The 24,482-nt window shown below is 41.5% G+C and overlaps 1 protein-coding gene across 1 annotated transcript in view; it reads left to right on the forward strand.

Annotated features, from left to right (window-relative positions):
* Window positions 1-2,076: 2,076 nt before the first annotated feature.
* LOC120065931 (UPF0606 protein KIAA1549-like) overlaps window positions 2,077-24,482 on the forward strand; it is an 80,955-nt gene continuing 58,549 nt past the window's right edge. Inside the window, exon 1 of the mRNA XM_039016972.1 lies at window positions 2,077-2,329. Coding sequence (XP_038872900.1) covers window positions 2,080-2,329 — 250 coding nt within the window. The 5' untranslated portion in view covers window positions 2,077-2,079. The remainder of the gene's footprint in view (window positions 2,330-24,482) is intronic.

Below are 24,482 nucleotides of genomic sequence, written 5' to 3' on the forward strand. Positions count from 1 at the left end.
TCCCGTCTCATACAATAGTCATTATTTGTAACTGCTGTGTTTGTGTTGGGGAGGGTTTGTGGTGGTGGTGTGTACACGTTATCAACATGGCAAATTGCTTGATGGTTTTTACAGACATAATGATGCACCTGACATAACCTGAAGGACACCTCACTGAAGGAGCTAGTTGATGCATGATGTTTCACTGCAACTCGAGTCAAATACATTTATTCTAAATGAAGGAATCACCAATTTCTCTCAAGTATTTAATTTGTTGATCTCTATTTTTTGCTTTGACTAGTTCCGTGAGTGCAATCAACTTTACACTAGAAACCCTATAACCCCAGCCTAGAAAATACATAACTCTAGCTGTAGATTACTTTAGTAACACTGAGGTACAGTAGCCAGACTAAGCACAGTTCCAAATCCATCCTAGATGTAAATGTTCTACTGACCATTTTATGCCACTAGATGGCGATGATTAACCATATTTTCTTGCTGTGATACTAAAATCAGTTATTTACCCTAATTTTCATAGTTAAATCAAAGTGTTAACCAGTCTTGTCTCTATTTGATGACATCGTTTATTGTTTATAAGTGGCCTTACTATTGCTTTTGCTAACACATATTTGAAGTAGGGAAAAAAGTTTATTGTATACCTTCCCTGACAATGCTTTCAGGAAAATAAAAGTTTAACATTTATGTATAATACAGTTAATCAATTACCATTCAGTCTGTCTGTCTGCCCATGTAATAGCTCAAGGGATTGGGTGCATCGCACGAACGGTGTTGCGGTGAAACCACAGACGCGGCCAGAGATGGACAACCTAACACCCTCCTGTTTGAAGGACTGCACTGCAGCCAATGATCGTAGGACGTTAGAAAATAAATATCTAATCAGGGCTCGGGGAGGAGTTATTGCAATCCTCAGGACGAGTGGCCAGTACGAGAGCGAAAGATGCCCAAAGAAAACGGAAAGGACAATGATATTAGGTAGCAAACTATTTCAAGTGGTATTTAGCTAGTCCGGTTCATTTGATTGTTTTTGTGGATATGAAAACGTCCAGACAAAGGGAAACAGAGAACGTGAAGCTCCGTTTTGGTAAAATGATGTGCTCTACTATTGTATGTGATTGGGACACAGCAAATGCATAGGATAGACGGGCACAAGATTCCCGTTATCTCTGAACTCCGAGCGCAAGATAGCTAGCAAGTTAACGTTACCTGTTTTAAAACTTGTCCATGGTTTGTTTGTTGTTGTATGTTGACTCGAGCTTGTTTATGAAAATAACAAAGTATTACCTGTTTTATTTTGTTATAAGATACTATGATATTCATGGAGAAAACGGGTCGGGAAGGAGGACAAGGAGACAACTCATGACGAGTCAGTCAACCAGGCAGCAGAGCAGGCTAGCTAGCTAGTAGTGTCAGGATAATTTTACACATTGAGCCCCTTTAGGTACAGTAGTAGGCTCGCTACTAATAGGTAGCTAATGTAATTTTGGTGTATAAATAGCTAACTCGCTAGCTAGTAAATAAGCATAACATTCGTATTTACTAGTGTTGCCGCTCAGACACACACATTTTCACATTTGCTATGTTACTGTGAATTCCCCCACACTTAGCTAATAGCTAATCCCTGATTTGCGCTTGCATCACCTTTGCCTACTGGCATGTCAGAGCAGATAGGTGTCTTCATCATGAGTAGCACGTTTCCTTCAATGCTCTACTGATTTGGAGAAAGGCAGTGCCTCACATGTCCTCATATGAAAGCTTAACCCAGGAGAGAACAAAGGACAGCCAGGGTTGACCTAACTAGCCTGCCGGCATCCAGCCTAGCACACTGTTATGTAGGGTCCTTATAATGGAGTGGTTTTCAGATAAACAGAAAGCTTTTAGCCTAACGTGTGTTGTCTTTCTGTATTGTGTGTGTTCATCTTTTTTTGACTTCATGTTTTTCCCAAATTGTTTGCTTTATGTGCTCATATTGATAGACAGACAGACAACTGTCAATGCTCTCATAATGCATGGAATATTTTTTGACATCATTGTTTTTGTTTGCACACAGCTTAATCAACCCCTCTTACCGAAAGCCGATATATGATATGGAAGAAGGGGTACATTGAGGGAGATAACACAAGCAATACCTGCATTCTCCAGCTCGTGGTATCTACTGGGTTGCATCATAAGTGGATAAAATGCCATGACTTCCATGCAATGGAGGGTTTAAGCTTCTCTATGGGTTCATTGGGGATTTCCAAGACCGTTCTGCCCATTCAAGGCTTCGGTGCAGCGGTTCTAGGGCTGATGCTGTTGGTGACAATGATCACAGCAGGTTCACCTGCAGCAGGTAAGCAGACACCTCTCTCACAGACATGATCCACTAATTTGTTCAGTGCAGTATGCTGACATCAACTCTATATAGTCATTATGTAACAACCACGGATCAATAAGGGTTTTGAAGTTCATATGACGAAGACAAGTTAGTATTGACTAATAGGTAGCCCTTCTACTGTGTGTTATCACACACATAGCATGTTACTTTCCAGTCCTATGTAGTCTTAAAGCTAGCAAAATGACATTGCCACAAACAGCACCAGAGATATTGAGATGAGCGAGATGCAACACTTTGCTCCCACACAGTCACACACAGTAGTTGCGCATGTGCACTAGGACCAAAACCCTTTAACACTCTTAGTTGTTGCAGAAATGTACCTACTATGCTGTTTACTTCATACATCTACATCATATCGCTTAATTTACCTTTAATGTTTGATAACTTCCCTGACTCGTAACAGGTGGCAAATCAACAGGTGGTGAAGGCTATGGAATGCTATTTGAAATGTCAGTGTAATAACCCTCTGTGTAATAGCCTTTATATAATTGGGCTCCCGAGTGGCGCAGTGCTCTAAGGTACTGCATTTCAGTGCAAGAGGTGTCGTCACTACAGTACCTGGTTCGAATCCAGGCTGTATCCCATCCGGCTGTGATTGGGAGTCCCATAGGGCGGCGCACAATTGGCCCATCATCGTCCGAGTTTGGCCGGAGCAGGCCGTCATTGTAAATAAGAATTTGTTCTTAACTGACTTGCCTAGTTAAATAAAAATAAATAAATAACAACATTTGCCATATTGACAACAGTCTACTGGTCACGTACACATATATTGCAGGTGCTGTGAAGTACTTATGTTTCTAGCTCCAACAGTGCAGAAATACCGAACAATACACACAAACCCCAAAAATTCTAATAAAGAAATTAATAAATATCAGAATGACCAATGTCAGTGTCCGGAATATAAATATACAGTGCCTTTGGAAAGTATTCAGATCCCTTGACTTTTTCCACATTTTGTTAAGTTACAGCCTTATTCTAAAATTGATTCAATAAAAACAAATCCTCATCAATCTACACACAATACCCCATAATGATGAAGCGAAAACAGGTTTATAGAAATTATTTCTTCAAAATAAAAACAGAAATCCCTTATTTACATAAGTATTCAGCCCCTTTGCTATGAGACTCGAAATTGAGCTCAGGTGCATCCTGTTTCCATTGATCATTCTTGAGATGTTTCTACAACTTGATTGGAGTCCACCTGTGGTAATTTCAATTGATTGAACATGATTTGGAAAGGCACACACCTACTGTATCTACAGTTGAAGTTGGAAGTTTACATACACTTAGGTTGGAGTCATTAAAACTCTTTTTCAACCACTCCACACATTTCTTGTTAACAAACTACAGTTTTTGCAAGTCGGTTAGGACATCTACTTTGTGCATGACACAAGTCATTTTCCCAACAATTGTTTACAGACGTATTATTTCACTTATAATTCACTATAACACAATTCCAGTGGGTCAGAAGTTTACATAGACTAAGTTGACTGTGCCTTTAAACAGCTTGGAAAATTCCAGAAAATTATGTCATGGCTTTAGAAGCTTCTGATAGGCTAATTGACATCATTTGAGTCAATTGGAGGTGTACCTGGGGATGTATTTCAAGGCCTACCTTCAAACTCTGTGCGTCTTTACTTGACATCATGGGAAAATCAAAAGAAATCAGTCAAGACCTCAGAAAAATTATTGCAGACCTCCACAAGTTTGGTTCATTCTGGGGAGCAATTTCCAAACACCTGAAGTTACCACGTTCATCTGTACAAACAATAGTACGCAAGTATAAACACCATGGGACCACGCAGCCGTCATACCACTCAGGAAGGAGACGCGTTCTGTTTCCTAGAGATGAACGTACTGTGGTGCGAAAAGTGCAAATCAATCCCAGAACAGCAGCAAAGGACCTTGTGAAGATGCTGGAGGTAACAGGTACAAAAGTATCTATATCCACAGTAAAACAAGTCCTATATTGACATAACCTGAAAGGCCGCTCAGCAAGAACGAAGCCACTGCTCCAAAACCGCCATAAAAAAAGCCAGACTACGGTTTGCAACTGCACATGGGGACAAAGATTGTACTTTTTGGAGAATGGCCCTCTGGTCTGATGAAACAAAAATAGAACTGTTTGGCCATAATGACCATCGTTATGTTTGGAGGAAAAGGGGGGAGGCTTGCAAGCCGAAGAACACCATCCCAACTGTGACGCACGGGGGTGGCAGCATCATGTTATGGGGGTGCTTTGCTGCAGGAGGGAATGGTGCACTTCACAAAATGGATGGCATCATGAGGAAGAAACATTATTTGGATATATTGAAGCAACATCTCAGGACATCAGTCAGGAAGTTAAAGCTTGGTCGCAAGTGGGTCTTCCAAATGGACAATGACCCCAAGCATACTTCCAAAGTTGTGGCAAAATGGCTTAAGGACAACAACGTCAAGGTATTGGAGTGGCCATCACAAAGCCCTGACCTCAATCCTATAGAGAATTTGTGTGCAGAACTGAAAAAACGTGTGTGAGCAAGGAGGCCTACAAACCTGACTCAGTTAAACCAGCTCTGTCAGGAGGAATGGGCCAAAATTCACCCAACTTATTGTGGGAAGCTTGTGGAAGGCTACCCGAAACAACATATTATCCAAGTTCAACAATTTAAAGGCAATGCTACCAAATACTAATTGAGTGTAAACTTCTGACCCACTGGGAATGTGATGAATGAAATAAAAGCTGAAATAAATCATTCTCTCTTCTATTATTCTGACATTTCACATTCTTAAAATAAAGTTGTGATCCTAACTGACCTAAGACAGGGAATTGTTTACTAGGATTAAATGTCAGGAATGGTGAAAAACTGAGTTTAAATGTATTTGGCTAAGGTGTATGTAAACGTCCAACTTCAACTGTATATAAGGTCCCACAGTTGACATGGCTTGGTTTGTGCTCTGACATGCACTGAGGTCGAAGGAATTGTCCTTAGAGCCCCGAGACAGGATTGTGTCGAGGCACAGATCTGGGGAAGGGTACCAAAACATTTCTGCAGCATTGAAGGTCCCCAAGAACACAGTGGCCTCCATCATTCTTAAATGGAAGATGTTTGGAACCACCAAGACTCTTCCTAGAGCTGGCCCGCCCTGCCAAACTGAGCAATCGGGGGAGAAGGGCCTTGGTCAGGGAGTTGACCAAGAACCTGATGGTCACTGACAGAGCTCTAGAGTTCCTCTGTGAAGATTGGAGAACCTCCCAGAACGACAACCATCTCTGCAGCAGTCCACCAATAAGGGCTTTATGGTAGAGTAGCCAGACGGAAGCCACTCCTCAGTAAAAGGCACATGACAGCCCACTTGGAGTTTGGCAAAAGGCACCTAAACATTCTCAGACCATGAGAAACAAGATTCTCTGGTCTGATGAAACCAAGATTGAACTCTTTGGCCTGAATGCCAAGCATCACGTCTGGAGGAAACCTGGCACCATCCCCATGGTGAAGCATGGTGGTGGCAGCATCATGCTGTGGGGTTGTTTTTCAGCGGCAGGGACTGGGAGACTAGTCAGGATCAAGGATGAACGGAGCAAAGAACAGAAAGATCCTTGATGAAAACCTGCTCCAGAGTGCTCAGGACCTCAGACTAGGGCGAAGGTTCACCTTCCAACAGGACAATGACCCCTAAGCACACAGCCAAGACAACGCAGGAGTCTGAATGTCCTTGAGTGGCCCAGCCAGAGCTTGGACTTGAACCCGATCGAACATCTCTGAAGAGACCTGAAAATAGCTTTGCAGCAACGCTCCTCGTCCAACCTGACAGAGCTTGAGAGGATTTGCAGAGAATGATGGGAGAATCTCCCCAAATACAGGTGTGCCAAGCTTGTTGCGTCAGACCCAAGAAGAATCTATGCTGTAATCGCTGCCAAAGGTGCTTCAACAAAGTACTGAGTAAAGGGTCTGAATACTTATGTAAATGTCATATTCCAATTTATTTTTAATAAATTAGCAAAAATGTCTAAACCTGTTTTTGCTTTGTCATTATGGGGTATTGTGTGTAGATTTGGTGAGGGGGGGGAAAAACAATTTAATCAGTTTTAGAATAAAGCTACAAAGTAACAAAATGTGGAAAAAGTCAAGGGGTCTGAATATTTTCTGAAGTCACTGTATATGCTGGTGTGTATTGACAGTATGGACACAGTGGACAGTACCGGTATATGAATAGAAAAGGTGTGCTCAGCAGTAGTTATATAGGATAAGCCTTGACGAGAATACTGTATAAATGAAGTGGGTACAACTATATAAACATTATATGAGGCTGTCATTTTTTAAATTTCACCTTTATTTAACCAGGTAGGCTCGTTGAGAACAAGTTCTCATTTGCAACTGCGACCTGGCCAAGATAAAGAAAAGCAGTTCGACACATACAACAACACAAAGTTACACATGGAATAAACAAACATACAGTCAATAATACATTAGAAAAAGTCTATATACAGTATGTGCAAATGAGGTAGGATAAGGGAGGTAAGGCAATAAATAGGCCATGGTGGCAAAGTAATTACAATATAGCAATTAAACACTGGAATGGTAGATGTGCAGAATATGTGTATATATATATGAATGTGCAAGTAGAGCTACTGGGGTGCAAAGGAGTAAGATAAATAAATAAATACCTTATGGGGATGAGGTAGTTGGCTGGGCTATTTACAGATGGGCTATGTACAGGTGCAGTGATCTGTGAGCTGCTCTGACAGCTGGTGCTTAAAGCTAGTGAGGGAGATATGAGTCTCCAGCTTCAGTGATTTTTGCAGTTCGTTCCGGTCATCGGCAGCAGAGAACTGGAAGGAAAGGCGGCCAAAGGAAGAATTGGCTTTGGGGTTGACCAGTGAGATATACCAGCTGGAGCGCGTGCTATGGGTGGGTGCTGCTATGGTGACCAGTGAGCTGAGATAAGGCGGGGCTTTACCTAGCAGAGACTTGTAGATGACCTGGAGCCAGTGGGTTTGGCGACGAGTATGAAGCGAGGGCCAGCCAACGAGAGCGTACAGGTCGCAGTGGTGGGTAGTATATATGGCTTTGGTGACAAAACAGATGGCACTGTGATAGACTGCATCCAATTTGTTGAGTAGAGTGTTGGAGGCTATTTTGTAAATTACATCGTCGAGGATCGGTAGGATGGTCAGTTTTACGAGGGTATGTTTGGCAGCATGAGGGAAGGATGCTTTGTTTGCGAAATAGGAAGCCGATTCTAGATTTCATTTTGGATTGGTGATGCTTAATGTGAGTCTGGAAGGAGAGTTTACAGTCTAACCAGACACCTAGAATATGTGGACAACTACAAATACCTAAGTCAGAACCGTCCAGAGTAGAGGTCGACCGATTATGATTTTTCAACGCCGATACCGATTATTGGAGGACAAAAAAAGATTTTATAAAAATATATATATGTATTTATATACTGTATATATATATATATCACACACACACACACACACACACACACACACACACACACACATTTTTGTAATAATGACAATTGCAACAATACTGAATGAACACTTTTATTTTAACTTAATATAATACATAAATAAAATCAATTTAGTCTCAAATAACATGAGAACATATGTTAAAAAGAACCACCAGCTTTCATGGGTCTTCAATATTCCCAGTTAAGAAGTTTTAGGGAGAGTGCAGAAGACATGAACGGTAAAATAACGAAGGAACCCCTTTCAAGTTCAGCCGCAAGTTATTACAGGAATTAAAACGCGTCGACTATTTCTCTCTAAACCATATACCTTTGACTAATCCGTAAACTATCACCTCGAAAACAAAACGTTTATTCCGTTCCGTATTTTATCTAACGGGTGGCATCCATGAATATTCCTGTTACATTGCACAACCTTCAATGTTATGTCATAATTACGTAACATTCTGGCAAATTAGTTCGCAAAGAGCCAGGCGGCCCAAACTGTTGCATATACCCTGACTCTGCGTGCAATGAACGCAAGAGAAATGACACAATTTCACCTGGTTAATATTGCCTGCTAACCTGGATTTCTTTTAGCTAAATATGCAGGTTTAAAAATATATACTTGTGTATTGATTTTAAGAAAGGCATTGATGTTTATGGTTAAGTACACATTGGAGCAATGACAGTCATTGATTGATTGTTTTTTATAAGATAAGTTTAATGCTAGCTAGCAACTTACCTTAGCTTACTGCATTCGCGTAACAGGCAGGCTCCTCGTGGAGTGCAATGTAATCAGGTGTTAGAGCATTGGACTAGTTAACTGTAAGGTTGCAAGATTGGATCCCCCGAGCTGACAAGGTTAAAAATCTGTCATTCTGCCCCTGAACGAGGCAGAACGTTCCTAGGCCGTCATTGAAAATAAGAATGTGTTCTTAACTGACTTGCCTAGTTAAATAAAGATTAAATAAAGGTGTAAAAAAAAAAATAATAATAATTCCGCAAATCGGCGCACAAAAATACCGATTTCCGATTGTTATGAAAACTTGAAATAGGCCCTAATTAATCGTCCATTCCGATTAATCGGTCGACCTCTAGTCCAGAGTAGTGATGCTGGACGGGCGGGCAGGTGCGGGCAGCGATCGGCTGAAGAGCATGCATTTAGTTTTACTTGCATTTAAGGCATTGAAGCTCGTCTGGAGGTTAGTTAACACAGTGTCCAAAGAAGGGGTAGAGGAATAAAGAATTGTGTCGTCTGCGTAGAGGTGGATCAGAGAATCACCCGCAGCAAGAGCGACATCATTGATGTGTACAGAGAAGAGAGTTGGCCCGAAAATTTAACCCTGTGGCATCCCCATAGAGACTGCCAGAGGTCCGGACAACAGGCCCTCCGATTTGACACACAACTCTATCAAAGAAGTGGTTGGTGAACCAGGCGAGGCAATCATTTGAGAAACCAAGGCTGTTGAGTCTGCTGATAAGAATGTGGTGATTGACAGAGTCGCAAGCCTTGACCAGGTCGATGAATACAGCTGCACAGTAATGTCTCTTATCGATGGCTGTTATGATATAATTTAGGACCTTGAGTGTGGCTGAGGTGCACCCATGACCAGCTCTGAAACCAGATTGCATAGCGGAGAAGTTACGGTGGGATTCGAAATGGTCGGTAATCTGTTTGTTAACTTGGCATGTGTCAATTTGGCATGTGTCAATACAAACAGAAAAGCAATTTTAAGCTAGATCCCTGCAATGTCTCATTGAAGAGACGTGTATGAATGAGTGAAGGACTAAAACGTAATTATGATAAGTGTATCATATTACGTATTGGATCTTTAAAATACACAACTTTTCCATTACCCTGCAGTTTACCTATATAATGGGCTGACGGTGAAGTAGACATACTTGATATTCATATCGCAAAATATATAAATGAGCTCTCCACAATGAATTTGAATAGAAAACTAGTAAAAATAGACAAGATCCTACAGCCATGGAGAGGTAAATACCTGCCTATTTATGGAAAAATTACACTGATTAACTCCTTAGTCATATCTCAGTTGACTCACTTATGGCGCTGCCTACTCCTAATGATTCGTTTTTCAAATCATATGAGCAAAAAATATTTTGCTTTATGTGGGATGCTAAGACAGACAAGATAAAGCGTGCCTATCTATATAATGAATATGAACTGGGTGGGCTGAGATTATTAAATATAAAAGCACTAAACCTCTCTCACTTATACAAAAGTTTTACTTCAACCCAAAATAGTTCTCAAGTAGATTACTAGGAAAAGCTCATCATTGGCCTTTTTGCTTTTGTGCAGATTGCCATGTCAATTATTTTATTAATTGAAAATGAAACCTTGTTCAAAGTATCTCTCTTTCAAACAATCATTGCAGAGCTAGTTACAATTTCAATTTCATCCCCCAGAAAATATTGAACAAATATTACAACAAATATTATGGTTGACCTCATGTGCTGGTTGATAAAATACCTGTATTTCTGGAAAAGATGTTTGAAGAGGGTATTTTGTTTTTAAATTATATTGTAAATTAGAATGGTAGAGTCATGTCTTTCATGGCTTAATCAGAATTGTATGGGAAGGTCTGCTCAATCCAAGACTACAACCAATTGATTACAGCTTACCCCAAAAATGGAGGAGGCAGGTAGGGAACGTGTCTGTCTGTCCAATATAAAGCATCAAAACTGGCAGAGGAACTAAAATAGCATAAACAGGAAACTATACCAGTTTCATTTGAGGACCAGAATGTTGAAAGCTGTGAAGAGATTTTTGATGTAGCGATTCCATGGCACAGGGTGTATGAGTTGATATATAAAACAATGCAAGATCGAAGATTTCGTGCCTTTCGGCTGAAAAAGCCTAACATTAATCTAAAATTGTCCCTAGAAATAGTATTGTTGGGAGATCTGGAGAGAGCTGGTCAGTCAATTACTAATATGCTAATACTCTTAATAAAAATATTTCTCTTCAACTCTAAATCTGTGGATTCGATTAGATAGATAAAAATGTTGTTAAACATCACATCATAATTGAAAGATATATGGCGTGTAGAAATCTGAAGAGGGTGGCCAGCAGAGATAGATGGGATAGGCTGAGGGAAGCTGAGGGTTGGGATGGCGTGGAGTTGCGGGGGATACAATGACGATCAAAGTTAAAAGTAAGAAATAAAGTTCAAATAAACAAAAGAAAGTACATTTGAATGACACTGAGGGGCAACTCTGTTACATCCAATGGCTATTTGCCTGAGGCTGATGCTGTGCAGGTGCTTGTATGCGTGTACAGTCGTGGCCAAAAGTTTTGAGAATGACACAAATATTAATTTCCACAAAGTTTGCTGCTTCATTGTCTTTAGATATTTTTGTCAGACGTTACTATGGAATACTGAAGTATAATTACAAGCATTTCATAAGTGTCAAAGGCTTTTATTGACATTTACATGAAGTTGATGCAAATAGTCAATATTTGCAGTGTTGACCCTTCTTTTTCAAGACCTCTGCAATCCGCCCTGGCATGCTGTCAATGAACTTCTGGGCCACATCCTGACTGATGGCAGCCCATTCTTGCATAATCAATGCTTGGAGTTTGTCAGAATTTGTGGGTTTTTGTTTGTCCACCCGCCTCTTGAGGATTGACCACAAGTTCTCAATGGGATTAAGGTCTGGGGAGTGTCCTGGCCATGGACCCAAAATATCAATGTTTTGTTCCAAGATGCCACTTAGTTATCACTTTTGCCTTATGGCACGGTGCTCCATCATGCTGGAAAAGGCATTGTTCGTCACCAAACTGTTCCTGGATGGTTGGGAGAAGTTGCTCTCGGAGGATGTGTTGATACCATTCTTTATTTATGGCTGTGTTCTTAGGCAAAATTGTGAGTGAGCCCACTCCCTTGGCTGAGAAGCAGCCCCACACATGAATGGTCTCAGGATGCTTTACGGTTGGCATGACACAGGACTGATGGTAACGCTCACCTTGTCTTCTCCGGACAAGCTTTTTTCCGGATGCCCCAAATAATCGGAAAGGGGATTCATCAGAGAAAATGACTTTACCCTAGTCCTCAGCAGTCCAATTCCTGTACCTTTTGCAGAATATCAGTCTGTCCCTGATGTTTTTCCTGGAGGGAAGTGGCTTCTTTGCTGCCCTTCTTGACACCAGGCCATCCTCCAAAAGTCTTCGCCTCACTGTGCGTGCAGATGCACTCACACCTGCCTGTTGCCATTCCTGAGCAAGCTCTGTACTGGTGGTGCCCTGATCCCGCAGCTGAATCAAGTTTAGGAGACGGTCCTGGCGCTTGCTAGACTTTCTTGGGCGCCCTGAAGCCTTCTTCACAACAATTGAACCACTCTCCTTGAAGTTCTTGATGATCTGATAAATGGTTGATTTTAAGTGCAATCTTACTGGCAGCAATATCCTTGCTTGTGAAGCCCTTTTTGTGCAAAGCAATGATGACGGCACGTGTTTCATTGCAGGTAACCATGTTTGACAGAGGAAGAACAATGATTCCAAGCACCACCCTCCTTTTGAAGCTTCCTGTCTGTTATTCGAACTCAATCAGCATGACAGAGTGATCTCCAGCCTTGTCCTCGTCAACACTCACACCTGTGTTAACGAGAGAATCACTGACATGATGTCAGCTGGTCCTTTTGTGGCAGGGCTGAAATGCAGTGGAAATGTTTTTTGGGGATTCAGTTCATTTGCATGGCAAAGAGGGACTTTGCAATTCATTGCAATTCATCTGATATCTCTTCATAACATTCTGGAGTATATGCAAATTGCCATCATACAAACTGAGGCAGCAGACTTTGTGAAAATGTATATTTGTGTCATTCTCAAAACTTTTGGCCATGACTGTACACATGCATATACACACACTCGCATTGAAACGCACATATGTTCACACACACGGACACACAGACACATGTAAATAGTGCCACACATGCACTGAAACGTATACAGTTTGCTTTGCTGTTTTGATTTTTGTTGTCCTTGATGTCTTTTGTTTTTGCATTGTTGTTTTGTGGGGGGATCTTGGATGGTTGGTGGCCTGGCGGTTGGGAGCTTGGGCCGGCGGCCGATAGGTCGCTGGTTCGAGATCCCGTTTTGAGTTGGTGGGAGATCTGTCGACATGCCCTTGGGCGGGGCGCTTGACCCTGGGGGTCGCTCTGGACAGGAGACGGTAAGATGACTGAATGTAATGTAAATATTGAGCGGCTTCACTGCAGGTAGATTGTATGTTTTAATATATAAAAAATATAAAAACTTTTGGGGCGTAAAATACATTTATGAAGAGACACACGAGGGGCAATGAAAAGCATCACATTATGATCTGAATCAGTCAGTTGCATTTCTAAGTGGCTGTCACACACAAGAGCCATTCAGAGAGAGAGTGCACGGTCAGTCACATTTTAATGGTGCTATTGTCAATGCCTAACAAAAAGAGTGAGAGGCAATTTACTGGCCTATTTGGCTTGACTTGCCAAACAGGCCAGTCAATAGGCTAATACAATATGGGACTTAATTCAGGAAGGTGAGCTTATGTCAAATTTTTAAGAAACTCCCATGATGCTGAATTCGGTCACATTGTTACTATTCGTAATTACAACATTACTATATAGGTATAAGAACATTGAATGATGTCCTTGGCAAAGTTGCCTATTGCCTGAATATAAACCTGGACCTAAAGCCTTTAGACTAGATTTTAGACTGTATTTAAACCAAAACCAAGTCATGGGAAAATATACAGTGAGTATATACAACATGAAGAACACCTGCTCTTTCCATGACATAGACTGACCAGGTGAATCCAGGTGAAAGCTAGGATCCCTTATTGATGTCAATTGTTAAATCCACTTCAATAAATGTAGATGAAGGGGGGAGACAGGTTAAAGAAGACATTTTAAGCCTTGAGACAAGGATTGTGTATGTGTGCCATTCAGTGAATGGGAAAGACAAAAGTTTGAAGTGCCTTTGAACGAGCTGTGGTAGTAAGTGCCAGGCGCACCGGTTTGTGTCAAGAACTGCAACGCTGCTGGGTTTTTCATGCTCAACAGTTTCCTGTGTGTATCAAGAATGGTCCACCACCCAAAGGGCATCAAGCCAACTTGACACAACTGTGGGCATTGGAGTCAACATCCCTGTGGAACACTTTCGACACCTTGTAGAGTCCATACCCTGATGAATTGACGCTGTTCTGAGGGCAAAGGTGGGGGAGGGGGTAGGTGCTCAATATTAACACGGTGTTCCCAATGTGTGGTATACTCAATTTATTTTGTACTTATTTTTACTGTCAGTGGTCTGAAGATGCACATTAAAATGTCTGTCTTTGTGTTTATCTATATACCAGACCTAGTAGGTGTGATTCTTGACTATTTACACCTGATATAGACATCAGCCTATAAATATAAGATTTCCTCGAATTTTCTCAGAAATGAAGATAAATGCATCATTTCAAGAGTTTCCTAATGCACACTTAACCAATAGGCCAAAGCTATTGATTCTTATCTAAGCATGCTTGAAAGGCTTAGGTTTTATACTTAATTCCTTAGGCCTAGCCTACTCACTGCAGAAAACTGTCTGTTTACTGTCTGTTTACCCATCAGTGTTACAATATAGCCTATGTTGAGATGGGTATTGAACTGATCTTTTAAAATAAGATCTCAATGTGTGACACGATATGCTGCTGAACGATCATGCTTTCTGACAGAACATGTTACCATTGGCACCCATAGTCATTTGTTCTATTGAAAGCATCAATCCATACATCAGGAAATCTATAGCACTCTTCCTGAATGATTGAACACATTTAGCCAACTGCTGCTTCTCATCACGTTTTTATCTGCACTTCGGTTAACTGGATTTTTGCATAATGTAATATACTCCTGCATATCAGACAAGCTTTTACTCAAGTGGCTTTGCCATGCTGTTTTTTTGTATGAGTTTTTGTAACCACTAAAATGGAATTAGACAAATGGTGCATATGAAATCGACTTGAGGGTGTTGTTATTCCCAACCACTGTACCCAATAGGTTACACATCATGTGGTGTTTCTGTCCTTGGGATTACTACTGACTCAGTTCCTTCAAAACTCTGGGTTTTACAGTCCTGTTTGCTAGTTGTTTTGCTATAATTGGTAGGAAACACTCATGTCTATATGTGCGACACAGTTGTGAATAGGAATCAGACGACAATAGTGTAGTCCTTATTTGCACCTAGTTGTGACTTGTTGGAGGCTGCTTGTTAGGTTGTTAGCGCCAATATCTTAAGGCACAGAGACACTGGTAGCGTTTGCCGAGAGTACTTACCACCTCTGAACATGAAAGTGACGTCAGTTCAAGATCCAAAACTGAAATGATTCGTTTTCCGTCAAGGCATCAACAATGACAGTTTTTAGGATTTCTCTGATCCTATTTATGGGTTGCAATTGCTTATTTTATACAGTTGAAGTCAGAAGTTTAGATACTCTTAGGTTGGAGTCATTAAAACTTGTTTTTTAACCACTCCACAAATTTCTTGTTAACAAACTATAGTTTTGGCAAGTCGGTTAGGACATCTACTCTGTGCATGACACAAGTCATTTTTCCAACAATTGTTTACAGACAGATTATTTCACTTATAATTCACTGTATTACAATTCCAGTGGGTCAGAAGTTTACATACACTAAGTTGACTGTGCCTTTAAACAGCTTGGAAAATTCCAGAAAATGATGTCATGGCTTTAGAAGCTTCTGATAGGCTAATTGACATCATTTGAGTCAATTGGAGGTGTACCTGTGGATGTATTTCAAGGCCTACCTTCAAACTCTGTGCGTCTTTACTTGACATCATGGGAAAATCAAAAGAAATCAGTCAAGACCTCAGAAAAAAAAGTTGAAGACCTCCACAAGTTTGGTTCATTCTTGGGAGCAATTTCCAAACGCCTGAAGGTACCACGTTCATATGTACAAACAATAGTATGCAAGTATAAACACAATGGGACCACGCAGCCATCATACCACTCAGGAAGGTGATGCGTTCTGTCTCCTAGAGATGAACGTACTGTAGTGCGAAAAGTGCAAATCAATCCCATAACAGCAAAGGACCTTGTGAAGATGCTGGAGGAAACAGGTACAAAAGTATCTATATCCACAGTAAAACGAGTCCTCTATCGACATAACCTGAAAGGCCGCTCAGCAAGGAAGAACCCACCGCTCCAAAACCGCCATAAAAAAGCCAGACTACGGTTTGCAACTGCACATGGGAACAAAGATCGTACTTTTTGGAGAAATATCCTCTGGTCTGATGAAACAAAAATAGAACTGTTTGGCCATAATGACCATTGTTATGTTTGGAGGAAAAAGGGGGAGGCTTGCAAGCCAAAGAACACCATCCCAACTGTGAAGCACGGGGGTGGCAGCATCATGTGCTTTGCCGCAGGAGGGACTGGTGCATTTCACAAAATAGATGGCATCAAGAGGTAGGAAAATTATGTGGGTATATTGAAGCAACATCTTGGTCGCAAGTTAAATCTTGGTCGCAAATGTGTCTTCCAAATGTACAATGACCCCAAGCATACTTCCAAAGTTGTGGCAAAATGGCTTAAGGACAACAAAGTCAATCCTATAGAGAATTTGTGGGCAGAACTGAAAAAGCGTTTGCGAGCAATGAGGCCTACAAACCTGACTCAGTTACACCAGCTCTGTCAGGAGGAATGGGCCAAAATTCACCCAACCTATTGTGGGAAGCTTGTGGAAGGCTACCTGAAACGTTTGACCCAAGTTCAACAATTTAAAGGCAATGCTACGAAATACTAATTGAGTGTATGTAAACTTCTGACATACTGGGAATGTGATGAAAGAAATAAAAGCTGAAATAAATAATTCTCTCTACTATTATTCTGACATTTTGCATTCTTAAAATAAAGTTGTGATCCTAACTGACCTAAGACATGGAATTTTTACTAGGATTAAATGTCAGGAATTGTGAAAAACTGAGTTTAAATGTATTTGGCTAAGGTGTATGTAAACTTCCGACTTCAACTGTATTATATTATTGTACCTACTGTGTCAGAAATGTATACTAAAACATAATTGCTATTCTAGTCTTTTCTTGGTGTTATGTGATTATGCTATTAGGTTATGTCTGTAGCATGTTATGCTATCTTCTCTATTTGACGGTATAAAAATATATATTTTTCAGTGTATTGCTTCTGCTCCACACTACCAGAAGACAATTGAGAACCCCTACCGCTTTTGGTTCCGGAGCTTCTTATTCATATTTAAAGTGGGTCTGTTAAAGTTGGCCCGTGTAAAATCTCACAGGATTGGATTCGGGTCACTTACCAAAAATAAGTGTATCATCGTTATTTTGCCCTATTTTACTTGTACACTCACAGTATCAGCAACAAAATCAAGACCGAACCAAGAATATTTTTGTTGTCAGACCTTGATCATTGTTGAGAGCTCAGACGATCTTTGCTGAATCTGCTTATCATCACTAAGAAATTAAGGACATTTTGCAGATGTGAACACAATTTCTCTCTATTTCATTGAATCACAATCCTTTGGCCAACCATTGTCTGTTTCATTAGTGTCTTCTGATGAGTGATGTGACTCCACCACACTGTATTTAGTGGATCCAGGGGCACAGCCTGAATGATGGTGTGATTTACATACTGGTCCTCCTAATAAAGAGGGGCTTCAGACACGAGGGTTGGCTTGGTCCCTAAGTAGAATCTTTTCCCTAAAACAATTTCCTGTCATGAGGAGAAGGAGAAAAAGGACCCAATCCTCCCATTTAATAGGATGTTTATTCTGGGTTACTTCATGTCCTGATCTACCCCCCCAACATCTAACATGTTCCATAAAAAAGGCTTTTTAGGGGATCCTAAGTGGCGCTGCGGTCTAAGGCACTGCATCGCAGTGCTAGAGGCGTCACTACAGACCCAGGTTAGATTCCTGGCTGTATTACAACGGGCCATGATTGGGAGTCCCATAGGGCGGCGCACAATTGGCCCAGCGTCGTCCGTGTTAGGGGAGGGTTTGGGTGGGTTAGGCTGTCATTGTAGATATGAATTTGTTCTTAACTGTCTTGCCTAGTTAAATAAAAGGTACACAAAAAAAGAGCCGTAAAAAAACGAATGAAACTCTGTGGTAATAGGATTAAACTGAGAACCCCTGACGGACACCTTACCCCAGGAAATCAGGAATTAGACAATCTTATTCTTTCTCTTTCAGCTAAATAATAACAATAATAATAAACTATTCTCCTGCTACATAGAGAGGGCTGTTGAGAAAAGGATTTAAGGCAAAAAAATCTGATTATCCAAAAGATTCGCAACATAACCTACTTAGTAGGGCCCATGTCCATGTGAGCTTTTCCCAGTGCTGGTTCTGATCTCCTATTATTAGTGCTTACTCTTTTTCTGCTCAATCAGGCATTTCCTTTTACGTTTTGCATTTGAATAGTGTCACGCCCTGACCTTAGTTATCTATGTTTTCTTTATTATTTTGGTTAGGTGAGGGTGTGACTAGGGTGGGTATGCTAGTTTGGTCTTGTCTAGGGTATTTGTATATCTAGGGTTTTTTGTAGGTCTATGTATATATATTTCTATGATGGCCTGATATGGTTCCCAATCAGAGGCAGCTGTTTATCGTTGTCTCTGATTGGGGACCATATTTAGGTAGCCATTTTGTGGGTTCTTGTCTATGTATAGTTGCCTGTCAGCACTCATTTGTATAGCTTCACGGTTTGTTTTGTTATTTGTTAGTTTTGTTCAGTGTTCATTCTTGTAATAAAGAAGAATGTACGCATACCACGCTGCGCCTTGGTCTCCTCCTTTTGACGGCCGAGACATAGTTTCAGACCCCATCCATTTGAATGGCGTCAGCACAGTCAGTAGGCAGCAAGCAGGCATGGCAGGGGCACCGCGTGCCCCCGGAGAGATGACCAGCATTCAGAGGCCTACGTGCACTGCTGTACACACTTTTGGGGAATCGGAACTCTTCACCGAACACACCATTTGCTAGCAGCTCAATTAGATTACCAAAAGAGAATACTTTTTTAATACCTAATGACAATCAACAAGAGTTCACCCGTGCCTTGTTTTGATTGCTTTGTAGTTATAAAATTGTTCAATGCTGCCAGATAATGTAGATGTAAACCAAGCTGTTCTAGAACTACTGTGTAGGCTATGCAAAATTACTTTTCTTGCCTGCGTGACATCCAATAGTCCCTATCAGATATGTGTCCTTTTCTCTAAAGAGGCTATCAAAGGTGTGAAGAGATGGGTGGTCTGTAGAATCTAGATGTGCCTCCAGATGTGTCTGTAGATGTTTGCCATAACCCAAATATATGGCTAGTCTATATATAGCTAGTTCCTGTGTGCAGATAAGAGGACCCCAACCTAGCTGATAACTGTTATAACTGACTCTGGCCCTCTGGATCTCTGCAGAGATGATGCAAACCCAGCCCAAGGCTTATTCCCATGAGGGGGAAATTACATTGGTGTAAGAAGAGGTTGTGCTGTGCAGAGAGAGAGATTCATCAAAGTGGTTTCCTCTCCTGCTGGAAGCGAGTTGTAGGAGGAGAAAAACTGGTTTCAGAATCAAGGCCCGTGGAGGGAAACTTATATATGTATCCTCGCTCATTTGAGGCTTTCAGCAAGCTCACCACTTTACATTTAAGATCCGTTGACATGGAGCAAGGCTTCGCTGAGGCTAGGATGATTCCCCTTGGTAAAGAGAGCATGTGGATATTTATCACCCATGGCTTGGACTGCCTTCAGATGAACTACAGCTGTGGTCTGCGTTTCTTTGCCTGTGTTCTAAATGTAAGTGTCTTTGCATGGCCTTCTGAAAATGAACAGTGCAAGAGGGAGTCTTGGTCTTTGAGTCTGGTATAGAGGGATGTAGCCAGTCTAGCCACAATTGTAGAAGTAGGCTATTAGCTTTATGATTTTCTTCCTTAAGGGGCCCACAGTAATATCATATAGGCTATTTACTCAATCATCACTATTATCATAAAGTGAAGACATCCCACTGGGCACACACAGGTTGAACCAACACTTCTATGTCATTTCAATGGAATTACATTGAACCAATGTGGAAGAGATGTTAAATTGACATCTGTGCCCAGTGGGATTATTCAATGATCCTTCAAGACCGTTAACTTTGATGCAGTTCCAAGCAACATTGGTATTTTGTTAAATTTTTATTTCACCTTTATTTAACCAGGTAGGCCAGTTGAGAACAAGTTCTTATTTACAACTGCGACCTGGTCAAGATAAAGCAAAGCAGTGCGACACAAACAACACAGAGTTACACATGGGATAAACAAACGTACAGTCAATAACACAATAGAAAAGTCTATATACAGTGTGCACATAGGCCATAGTGGCGAAATAATTACAATTTAGCAATTTAACACTGGAGTGATATATGTGCAGAAGATGAATGTGCAAGTAGAGATACTGGGGTGCAAAGAAGCAACAAATAAATAACAATATGGGGATGAGGTAGTTGGGTGGGCCATTTACAGATGGGCTGTGTACAGGTGCAATGATCGGTAAGCTTCTCTGACAGCTGATGCTTAAAGTTAGTGAGGGAGATATGAGAGCTGGAGACCAGCTTCAGTGATTTTTGCAATTTGTTCCAGTCATTGGCAGCAGAGAACTGGAAGGAAAGGCGGCCAAAGGGGGAGTTGGCTTTGGGGATGACCAGTGAAATATACCTGCTGGAGCGCGTGCTGCTATGGTGACCAGTGAGCTGAGATAAGGCGGGGCTTTACCTAGCAAAGACTTATAGATGACTTGGAGCTAGTGGGTTTGGCGACAAATATGAAGCGAGGGCCAGCCAACGAGAGCATACAGGTCGCAGTGGTGGGTAGTATATGGGGCTTTGGTGACAAAACGGATGGCACTGTGATAGACAACATCCAATTTGCTGAGTAGAGTGTATTAACCTACCTCATGAACAAGCTAGCCTCAGCCAGTACTAAACAGTTTACCCTACCTCATCAACAAGCTAGCCTCATCCAGTACTAAACCGTTTACCCTACCGCATCAACAAGCTAGCCTCATCTAGTACTAAACAGTTTACCCTACCTCATCAACAAGCTAGCCTCATCCAGTACTAAACCGTTTACCCTACCTCTGATGTGTTTGAAGTTGATGTTACTGTAGGCTAATCTGTGTTCTTGGTAGGAAGAAAGAAAACAACATTAATATAAAACAAAGTAATCTGCTTCGTTCGGTGGCTAGTCCCTCTGGGACTGGCAGAGCAGTAATCTTATAAATAAGTCTTCCTTATCATGCCGCTGCTTTGCTTTCCAGTTGACTGGTTCCTGCTTGGGTGTACTTGGGTACTAGTTCCTTAATTGCGGAGCAGTCGTAACAGTAGCTAAGATTCCATCCAATTGGTGACAGATTTGTATGCAAATGTTCTAAATCTCCATAAAAACAATGTGTGCATTTTCCCAGCAGAGATGTTTCCATTAAATTGACCTGTTGGGGATAAAAGGCTGTGCATGATGACGTAGTGCACATACAAATGGGTTTCCATCGCATTTTCAACTCTACTGATGCTTTTCTCACACATAAAAGTGAGTTATATAGCGAGTGTTTCCACTCTGGTATTGGCACATGCTTGCTAGTCTAGCCAACATCTCGCAGATATAGTGCGGGTAGGCCTACAGCCTACATTATGAGATTGTTATGGACAAAAAAGCTAGTTTATTTTTATTTGTCAAACGGCAGCCAAGCATCAATGATCGTGTCACTAGAATAAGACCCTCAATATTTATTGGAAAGGAGCATCAAGATCATGACCTTGCACGTTCACCACTCTGTGAAGTTCATCATAATAGATTTAATCTGTAGCCTAATAAACTGCACCTGATTACACATGTCATCAGGTGACTCCAAGTTTACTTCAATATGATGGTTATTACAATATTTCTGCATAAAAGCATTTCCACCGACAATTCTCCCATTTTAATTAATTTTACCGACACAAAACATCCCACCTTGTCTAGCGTATTTTATTTTGTCAACATTTGGAAAGTTTACCGACAAATGTTGTGTTTCCATCAGGCCTGGCGTGAAATGTTTTATCTTACATGTACTTTACTTGCATAAAAAAGTTGGATAGAAACCTAGTTAAAGACACATCGTCCTGAGTCTGGCAAGTAGAAGCAGTAGTAGTCAGCGGATGTGGCTCTGCTGTCTCTTGTGATCTTCCCAGCGGCTCATCACTGCTGAAAGATTCAGTAGCAGCGCCGCTTTGAATTAGGCCTTAATGAAGTGACTGTGATGATGAAATCACCATACTGATGAGTACGTCTCTACTCCAGACTCCATTTTCACACTGGTGCTATCATTTTACAGCCACACAGAGCAGATCAGCTCCTTCGGACTTCTTCAGTTTTTTGCCCACTGGCAACAATGTACGTTTTTCCCCCACTGAAACAGACAGTTGAGGTGACAATGAACTGAGCTTGAACTGGCTCTGAATATATATTTTCAATGTATTTACTATTTAGTAGTTCAAGACCAATGGCAGTGAAAGGAGGAATATTGTCTACAGTGCTCTAGTTCAGCTATCTGTGGCTGTCTGTGGGTCTGGCCTCCGTTTGTGTCGAGACCTGTTTGTGGTCCTTACTGATCACCATACAGTTCACTTCAGCATAGTGAAAGGTGATGATAGTTCAATGCTCTGTTTCTGCAGTCAGCTATCAGCCCATAGCTTTACCTCCTTCAAGACCAGAGAAAAAGGACACTTTAACAGTTCCTAGCTCAAATGGACCATGGCGACTCTGGTATAATTGTTCCCCCAGACCCAACAAAATCCCTGCTTCTACTTGACTTTCTTATACTTCTGCTCTTTCCTTGTCTCTGTGAATGAAAACTGGTCTGGTTTGGTTTCCAGCATTTTCACACGATAGGCTACCCTGGTCCCAGATCTGTTTGTGCTGTCTTGCCAACTCCTATCATTGTGAATGACCATAGGAGTTGGCAAGACCACACAAACAAATCCGGGACCAGGCAACAAAAAAAATTACTATGCAACTCACTGAGTCCAAACTAGCCTTAGCGAATTACGAGTAGCATCTGTTGCCATGTGAAATGTGATCTGTGCGGGATGACAATGGAGCTATTCATTAGAGCAGGGAGCCAGAGAGACTGATCAATGGAGCTATTCATTAGAGCAGGGAGCCAGAGAGACTGATCAATGGAGCTATTCATTAGAGCAGGGAGCCAGAGAGACTGATCAATGGAGCTATTCATTAGAGCAGGGAGCCAGAGAGACTGATCAATGGAGCTATTCATTAGAGCAGGGAGCCAGAGAGACTGATCAATGGAGCTATTCATTAGAGCAGGGAGCCAGAGAGACTGATCAATGGAGCTATTCATTAGAGCAGGGAGCCAGAGAGACTTATCAATGGAGCTATTCATTAGAGCAGGGAGCCAGAGAGACTGATCAATGGAGCTATTCATTAGAGCAGGGAGCCAGAGAGACTTATCAATGGAGCTATTCATTAGAGCAGGGAGCCAGAGAGACTGATCAATGGAGCTATTCATTAGAGCAGGGAGCCAGAGAGACTTATCAATGGAGCTATTCATTAGAGCAGGGAGCTAGAGAGACTTATCAATGGAGCTATTCATTAGAGCAGGGAGCCAGAGAGACTGATCAATGGAGCTATTCATTAGAGCAGGGAGCCAGAGAGACTTATCAATGGAGCTATTCATTAGAGCAGGGAGCCAGAGAGACTGATCAATGGAGCTATTCATTAGAGCAGGGAGCCAGAGAGACTTATCAATGGAGCTATTCATTAGAGCAGGGAGCCAGAGAGACTGATCAATGGAGCTATTCATTAGAGCAGGGAGCCAGAGAGACTTATCAATGGAGCTATTCATTAGAGCAGGGAGCCAGAGAGACTGATCAATGGAGCTATTCATTAGAGCAGGGAGCCAGAGAGACTGATCAATGGAGCTATTCATTAGAGCAGGGAGCCAGAGAGACTGATCAATGGAGCTATTCATTAGAGCAGGGAGCCAGAGAGACTGATCAATGGAGCTATTCATTAGAGCAGGGAGCCAGAGAGACTGATCAATGGGCAGCAGCCTTCAAAATCCAAACACTGGGGTGCTGATGTTGTTGCCAGGCCCCACCAAACAGAGTTCCATTGAACCACAACTCCAGTATGGCTATCTTTTTCTGCCCTTTGAAGCCGGGATGCGTTATTTGGCATAGGGATCACTTTCAAGGTTAGAGGTAGTCTGTCTTTGTTTGGTCAAGGTCAGGTCAATGTAATGGGGTTCAGAATTATGCCACAATTCACAAGATGATATGAAAATAAGCTATAGGCCTAGGCTATAAACAAAATACATGTCTTTCTTATATGAATACTGTAGGTAGGTAGGCATCATTTGATATTTCTGTGAAAATCATCCCTAAATCTAAGACCTACCTCTTAGTTGTGTTACGGTATAACACTGACCCTCAAGCTAAGAGCATGGAAGTATTTCTTTTAAAATCCTGGCTGCTTATTACCACGACATTTTCAGCCAAATGACCTGCTGTAACTACCAGTAATAGGCCTATAGCCTAGTAGGTACCAAGATGAGGCTGATTTGTGAAGGTTCTACAGTGTCTTAGGACATCTGCTAGTGAT

This window comes from Salvelinus namaycush, chromosome 21, assembly GCF_016432855.1.
Source record: "Salvelinus namaycush isolate Seneca chromosome 21, SaNama_1.0, whole genome shotgun sequence".
Taxonomy (NCBI): domain Eukaryota; kingdom Metazoa; phylum Chordata; class Actinopteri; order Salmoniformes; family Salmonidae; genus Salvelinus; species Salvelinus namaycush.